Source organism: Rattus norvegicus, chromosome 7 (genome assembly GCF_021556685.1).
Source record: "Rattus norvegicus strain SHRSP/BbbUtx chromosome 7, alternate assembly SHRSP_T2T, whole genome shotgun sequence".
Classification (NCBI taxonomy): domain Eukaryota; kingdom Metazoa; phylum Chordata; class Mammalia; order Rodentia; family Muridae; genus Rattus; species Rattus norvegicus.
The window spans coordinates 80440880-80448969 of record NC_141540.1 but is presented as its reverse complement, the minus strand read 5'-3'; the positions used below and the strand labels follow the sequence as shown (position 1 = coordinate 80448969).

General features: G+C 42.1%; 1 protein-coding gene across 51 annotated transcripts in view; it reads right to left on the bottom strand.

Annotated features, from left to right (window-relative positions):
- Nucleotides 1-5155: 5155 nt before the first annotated feature.
- The window catches only part of Rims2 (regulating synaptic membrane exocytosis 2), a 520587-nt gene continuing 517652 nt past the window's right edge, over nucleotides 5156-8090 (bottom strand). For 40 of the 51 annotated variants that reach the window (XM_087555439.1, XM_087555408.1, XM_087555415.1 and 37 more), the window contains 1 exon segment: nucleotides 5156-7937. In XM_087555439.1, the coding sequence (XP_087411565.1) occupies nucleotides 7719-7937 (219 nt within the window). In that variant the 3' untranslated portion in view covers nucleotides 5156-7718. 51 annotated transcript variants of the gene reach the window in all.

Sequence of the window (8090 nt, the reverse complement as noted above, 5' to 3'; positions counted from 1 at the left end):
AAGCACTCCATGTAATGTGAGCACCATTTAAAGGAAACGTACTTTCCACAGTATGTCTCCAGCAAATCCTTTCAGAATGGGCTTTATGAATTCTCTGTGAACAAAGTATGACAGGACTAGCAGATTGTGACCAAGGTGACGTACCCTCACCATGAAGTGAGTAAACCAACTTATGGTCCGAAGACCCAGCTTTGGAGCCTCCCAACTTATGTTCTCAGATAGGTGACCCTGTCATAGTTTTTAGCCTATCTGAACTATAGGTATGAATTAACTTAGTCATATGCATGTATTAAAGGTTTTTGTACTTTATGTGTCATATGACAGTAAGAATTGCTATCAATTAAAATTGTTACGAGGCTTTGATCTTGCCTCATTTTTTCATCAAAGACAGGAACAAAGCCAGAGGAAGCCCTTATCAGATTACAGTAGAAATAAAGGCGGCAGTGTACGCTGATGGCTTTGATGAGCCCCCGGGCCTCACATAATTCAGAATGGGTCTCCGGACAGTGAGTGAGTCTTAGCACAGTCATAATGATTCTTGCAGCTTGAAATACTGGACAAAATCCATAAGGTAAAAATAACCAAGAATAAACTTTCATAATTGTCTCTGGCTAAAAATGAAATTCCACAAAGGCAGGATGAAGAAACAAGTATCTTGGAGGGAACCCAGTACCCAAGAAGCTGGAGTTAAGCAGCAGCTCACTCTGAAAATGTGGTGGGAACTAGTAACTAGAAAGGCAACAGAGTCAAGGGCTGAACCTACAGGATTCTCCTGCTCAGGCCAATGCCCACTTGGAGCCATCCACTTCGTTCCGGAGAGGGTGAGATGACAGTGTCGGTCTAAGGATTACAAGTTCCCGGAAAGGGAAGGAGAAATTGTGTGGTAATGACTCCATCGTGCTCTCAGCAGCAGCCACCTCTTCTCCAGGCCTTGCTTTGGCTGGCTTTGTGCTCAGTCTCTCAAACTCAGTTATTTTGCTTCATCCTTTCAACGCCTAAACACTTGCTCAATATTAAAATATTTTATTTCCTCTTGTAGAGGAGAAATAGAGTACACAGCTAATTCAAGGTTAGATACCTAGCAGATAAGAATGTTTAAGCTCAGATGGCTATTTTAATCTGGGGTGGGTATTTTTAGCTGACATATTCTTATACTTTCTAAGAGTTAGAAGGAATAAAATAACCAAATCAAAGCATCTGAAAGTCTATCTTATGGTGGAAGATCAGCCCTTTTCTGTGTGTTTCTAGATGACAATGGGTCTTGCAGAAGTAGAAACTACTTGTGGATTGGGGATCATAGGAAGAGGAGTCTAAGAGACTGGAGTCGGGTGTGCTCCACAGAAACAAATTGTTTGCCAAAGGGTTGGCCAGCATTTAGCATTCTGTCAGTGCTTGGGGCTGTCCTGGATAACCTCAATGACTGCTAGAGTTTCTAGAATTTCATTAGATTAGTTCTGGACAAATGTATTATGCCGGACACATAACCTCAAGGAGCAGGAACTCGTTTGACAGAACAAGTCCTTAGCCAGTCCTTAGTCCTCAATTTTGATGGAGCTAAGAATGAGAAGCCTGCAGACTTCCTGTTCAGTCCTCTCCTCTTCTTGGCTCTGTTGACTATCATAGGGTTGTCTATGGGCTCTGAAATCAAGTACTAGATGGAATTCATATGGTCCTATGAATCCCTATGGACCAGCAGAGCCACCATCCTCGTGAGTCTCTCTAGTGCATCTACGAGAAGAGATGAACAACCTCTTTGGTATCGAGGCAAAATAAAACAGAACGCAAACAAAAAACCTTCGCAAGTGAGGCACAGGGTTTGATCCAGTTAAAGTCTGTACCCGTAGTCCATCACCATTTGGGAACAAGCGGATGAGGAACAGTGAAAAATGGCTATGCTTATGGAAACTATTGGTGGGTAGGAAGAGGATGTCCCAAGACACAAGGTCAGGAAGCTGGTCTTCAAAAGGTGTGATAGCTGTTACAGATTTGAAGTTTCTCCCCTCAGCTTATGAAAAATTTGAACATGAATTTCAGGGTTTTGGAATCTTTGGTCTTTCACGTTGATGTGAGCCATCTTTCTGAAGAGAGCTGAGGGAAACTTTTTTGTAGTCTTCTTCACAGAACCTTTTCTTTAAATGCTGGCCAGGGCTGGGGCTGCTGGGCAGAGACTGCCTCAGGGTCAAAGGTGTAACAGACATCCTGAGGAAGCAACACTCCAGGAACCATTTCAGATCTGACAGCACAGAAGATTTGTCCTCATCAATTGTCTCTTTGGTAAGCGTTTGGTTTGACCCAAGACAGGGAACTGAGGTACATATTTTACCTATCAAAGCAGACTTGGCCTCTAGATTCTCCCAGCATCCCTCAGTCCCTATTTGGTATACCCTGATCCTGACCAAAGAACTTTCCAGCCCAGAAACTGAGCTGCTCATACCCCAGAGGCTCTTCCCTCTAGTTTCTCTCTCTTCTCTTCTCTCTCTGCCTATGCTCTCTCTTGCCATGGTGGCTCCCCTGGCCTCAGACCTTAGGGACAGTGAGCTCGCCTGAGAGCTGCTTCCCAATAAACCTGAATTTAATATAATTTAATCTGATCTTGAATTGGTTCATATCATTGGTGGAGAATTAACTTAGCAATAAATAGGTCTCTCTCCCATCAAGTTGAAATTAAAACAAGCTTCCAGGGGCTGTAGAGATGGCCTACAGTAAAAAGTATGTGGTGATCTTATTGATGACCTAAAGTTTCCTAAAACCCACACAGGGCAAGTTCACAGATGGTTGTATTCCTGTTCCAGGAATCTTATATTTCTGGTCCTTAAGGGCACCTGCACTTACATGTATACATAGCCACCAATTAAAAATAAAATATATTTTAAAACCTAGCTTTTCAGACCCCAATTCTTTACTGATTCAGAAATAATCCAGAATGTAGAAGCTTTACTCATTCTGCTAGCTCATCAATCTGTCACTTCACTCCTCTCTCACAGGCACTTTTTAGTGTCACTGCTTTAGATGCTGTGGAGAAAGGGGTGGTAGAAAGAGAATCCTCTAGATTTCTTACCCCTCGTCTCCATCTCTAGCTTACCACTGCCATTCTCTCCATGCTGTTTGATCGCTGTCTACGGACACCAGACACCCCTACTGCCACCTCACTGCATGTTCCTACAAGAGTCTAGAGACTTTACATTAGGAATGCTGTACACTCTCTTGTGAGTCTTCCCTCAGGTTGTCTTTGGCAAACTGAAAGCTGCCTTGGGTGTGACCATGTTTTGTTCACTGTTCTGCCTGGAGGAATGTTGCTAAATGAAGCAAGGATTGCAAGGATTACACTAAATGTCAGATATTCAACATTTATGTTTATATGCCAATCATTGTTCTTAACACTGGGGAAATAACAAGCAGAAATAAAAATCATGTTTGCCCCAGGATATAAAATCTTGATTGCTGGTCAAAATTTTGATTTAATGACAGAAGAGTAGCTAGTTCTTCTCTCTACTTCCAAGAAGAGAAAGTGAATGCCAGTGGTTGTGATTTGAGTTGAGTCACAGGGGGAAACTGAGTGGTAGAGTTTTTGTTTGTTCCCTCATTTTCAGACTAAGGGACTTACATGCGTGCTTGATGCTCTAAGAGGGCAACTGCTCAGTCATTTTCAAACTTTCAAATTTGATGTTTGAAAGTGACTGGGCATTACTCCCATTCAACAAACATTTCACAAACCTGAAGTATTTGTGTTGCTCATAAACACAAGTGGGCATAGAGGGCCTCACAAGGTGGCCCAGTGGAGACAAATGTGGAGAGCACATGATTTTTAAGTTGTCAGGAAAAGGTCATTTTTGGTGATTGATTTCTTACCTACCCCTGTCATAGCCCAGGCAAGAATGTTGTGGAAAGTTGGCATCAGAGTCCTTGTTGTGTGAAGGACTTACCATCCATGACAACCACACTGCAAGAATGGAGTCAGGAACTGTTCTTGAGAATTGCAAAAGGGACCAAGACGGATCAGTTTTGAGAGCAGTGAAGGGCTTCTTTGGGGGACTTTATAAAAGTTCTCAGACAGCAAGAGAAATATCTTACCAGAATAGGGGGTATACTTTGAAGAATTACAAATAGAATGAGATGGCTGAGGAGCTGGGATAGAGGGGTGGCTGGCAATAGAGAAAATTGCTGTGAGCAAGAAGAGACAGTGGCATTCTTGACTATGAATCCCAGCAAGGGCTTGATGGAGCCTATGGACAACCCCACAGAAACCTTCTGGGGTTCTCGTTTGGGGTTTGAGGAACTGCCAGAGAATGATGTGGGGGCAGTTTCACACACTTACACTCATACTTACAAGTCAGTCTTTGAACAGTTAGGTCAAGCTCCTATATGTGTCTCTCCAACTGGAAATAAATCCCCAGCACCTCACAAAGCTGAACAGATTCTGTAATAGAAACACATCAGTATAATGACAACTTCACCCAGGGCCCAGCATACCCAGAGTGGTGGCTTGAATGGCAATGGCCCCAGTGGCTCATGTGTTTGAATTCTTGGTCCCCAGTTAGTGGAAATGTTTGGGAAGGTGAGGAGGCATGGCCTTGTTGGCAGATATGTGTTACAGGGAATGGGCTTTGAGGTTTTAAAAGTCCACACCAGGTCAAGCGTGTCTTGCTCTCCCCACTCTCTGCCTACAGATGAGAATCTAGCTGTCAGTTACTGCTCCAGCACCAAGTCAGCCTGCATTCTTCCATGATCCCCACCATTGTGACAATGGACTGATCCTCTGAAACTGTAAGCAAGCCCTGATTAAATGCTTTCTTCCGTAAGTTTACTTGGTCATGACATCTCTTTGCAACAACAGAACAGAGAGTAAGCAGTAGTTCTTCTGTCTGTAACCCTCAGGGCAAACTGAAATCTCCTCCATTTTGTTCATAAAATACAGGCTGCTGAGTCCTTTAACTGCAAAGCACCCTAGCAACTGTTAATGATAAAAACAGAAATCTTTCTAAACTTTACAGATACATTCTGCCAATAGCAATGTGGTAAAAGTAGAAACGCATTCCTGTCATAAGGAAGGGAGGGAAGTGCTGCTATTGTCTGGACTTGGTAACGAACCATGGGATGAGTGGAGGTTGGCTTGGGGTGCAAGTGGAGACATCTCAGACAGCACCTGAACAACATATGTAAAGAAAATGTTTTATTTAAAGTGTTAAATACCATCACCAGAATGAATTGGATTTACATCAGTTGGTGTTTGTTACAGGACTAATCTGCCCTCCCCCCATTTTTCCCCAACTGGAATTCCCTTTACTTGAAAACATTCCATGTACAGGGCAGCAACGGTCACTGGCGTAGTGCTATTTACATGGTTTAACCACAAGTTGAGGTGCAGACATGTGAAAATTTAAAAAAAAAAGTACACCAACTTTTAAATAAATACTGCATGACAAGTATGTACAAATATTCCACGGTCATGTCCTTCTTACTAAAATGAGGAATTGTGTGTATGGGAATATGCAGAAAGGATTATGTGGCTGCGTCTTAGTGTCAGGAAAATGGCAAACGTCTACTCTAAGGGCGAGCATAGACACGACAGGTCTATTAAACCAAATTGCTGCTGGTACACAGGTGTCTAAATTATTCCAATAAAATTGTGTTCCTTTTTTCACTCCCTCGGCTGGACCCATCTTAGGGCTCAGGAAATCAAGACATGGTCTTGGTGTAGTTCATGTTGCACCACATTAGGAGAAGGCATTTTGAGTGAGAGCTCGTTTTAACTTTTGCACCATATCAAGCATGACAGTTTTCAATGGTCAGCATTGAATCAAAAAAGAGAAACAAAGAAAATGTTTGTGTGTGTGTGTGTGTGCACGGCCTCCATTTAAACAAATGGGATGTAGATGGATTTCAAAAATTACTATAAGATGTTAAAACCAATCTCAAAGCATGTGTAAGAAATAGAAAGGATGGGTGGCTTATTACATCGACCAGTGACATTTCCTGTTGATCGGGGACCTGGAGAGAAATTGGATGTTGCAGTGCTACCCAGCGGTAAGAGCTGCCTGTAAAGCAAAGGTGGGCTTGACATAGGGATGTAGACTTTTGGTGATGGCATCAAATAACTCTTGACTTTTCCTCGAGTCACCTAAAAATTGGAGCTTTAAAATTGTTGCAAATTTATGTTTACTATATTTCTTTAGAAATATAATTTGTGAAAAATTGAATTTTACTACAGAAAAATGAATTAATAAACATCCCTGTTTTCAGGGCTCCACATGTTGAGCAGTGTTTCTATTCACATAGTAAATGGAAATCAGCTAAAGAAACTGCTTTAACAAATTAAAAAACAAACAAAACCTAAGACCTACAAATCATACTTAACCCCCATATGAATAATGCTGGTGCTAAAACAAATTTGTTAGACATTACAATGCCACATGGTTTCAGGATTTTTTTGTAAACTGAATCTTTAAGGTGAAAAAAATTACCATGCACTGTACAATAAACTGCAAATGTTCAGGTATCTTCCTTGTCAATGCGTGCTGACTTGCTTTATGTCCCAAGTCATGTTGCAAAATCCTTTCAACATGCTTGAAATAAAGAAAGCTCTCCAACAGATTTGAGAAATGTATAAATTCAGAGGCATCCATGGCTCTGAGTCAAACCTGGGCTAGAAGAGGGTCAGGTCAAAGACTTGCAGTGTTGGGTGTGATTTACTGAGGAGGGAGAAAGGAAAGGAGAGATTAAAAGTGGGAGAAGAAAAGTGAGACAGACAGGAGGAAGAAAGATGTGAAAACTGTGCACACATTGACCATCGTAAGATCTGTATATTTAACATGGAAATAAACTGAATATATTATACTTATTGTCACATAAAGAGAATTGTATCTGCTAGAAAGTATTTTCATTTGTAATGTCTGCCAAAACACAGACTATGATTAAAGAATAAACTTGGTGTGTCTTTGTATCACCCTGTTGCATTCTCTCCCATTTTAAAACCATGCACTAGTGAAATTTATTTTTAAAAATAATATAAATTGTTGAAAATGGCTGATTTTTATTTATTTTTTTGCAAGTTGCAGCCCCGAGAAAAGAATTTAAATATTCAGCTAATCTGTGTCCATGCAAAAAGAGTTTCTTTAATTTCATTCAGTACAGTGCAGTCACAGAATTTTGATTTTCAGAGTCCAACACATCTTGGCATTAGTGAATGACATTGCCTCCCAGAGCAGCCCAGTCGACCGCTCTCCCTGCTGGAGCCCCTCCAGGAACGGTGGCCGACTCTGCTCCTGACCACTTCTTTGGTCTCTTGCTTTTCACCTGATGCTTCCTAGGTCTTTGCTCCTTGGCCTGTAATGTGGCTTAATGGCTGTAGAGCTCCATTTCTGTGGCATAACAGGGCTTTGGGGTCAGATAAATGAAGAGAAACAATAAAAATATAAAGGTGCCATTGAAAAGGGCTGACTGATTCTGAGATTACTCCATGGCTTCAGATTGGACCAACACTCAGTGTCATTGAACTCCAAACCTGACAGTTCCTCGAGGCTCTGCTCGTTCACCCGAGGGCCTTTGCTAGGGCACACTGTGCACGGATGGCTTCCTCTGAGAGCACAGGATGGCTCTTTATCCCTAGACGTGGGCTCCGGAGACACAACATCAAGCATGCAGTGGGACCAGGGTCCCCACCTGGGTGGTTTCTTCTGGTTTTTGTAACGCTGGTTGTTGTGACAACAGTTTTATAGTTGCTATGAACGAGAGTAAGAAGGTCCAGTAGAACTTTCCAGAGACGATTGGGAAGCTCTTCTTGTCAGAGGTGCCAAGGTTGGATCTACTAGGGAGGAAGGAGGGAAGAGTTTGAACCATCCAATTACCATGTTGGATAGTTCCAGTTCATCTAAGAGTATCTGGGCCACTCCCATAAAGGATTTGTGATCCATGCGGCCATAATCTCCCCAGACAATGATCTGTTGGCAGAAAGTGAGAAAAGTAATGTTACTATAGACACACACATCACAGCAGACAAGAAAGTTGTCACTAAGACAGACAATGTGCTCGGTTAATAAGCTGCTGTCAAGGGTCAAGGGAAGAAGTGGTGTCTGATTAAGGGCAATGCTGCC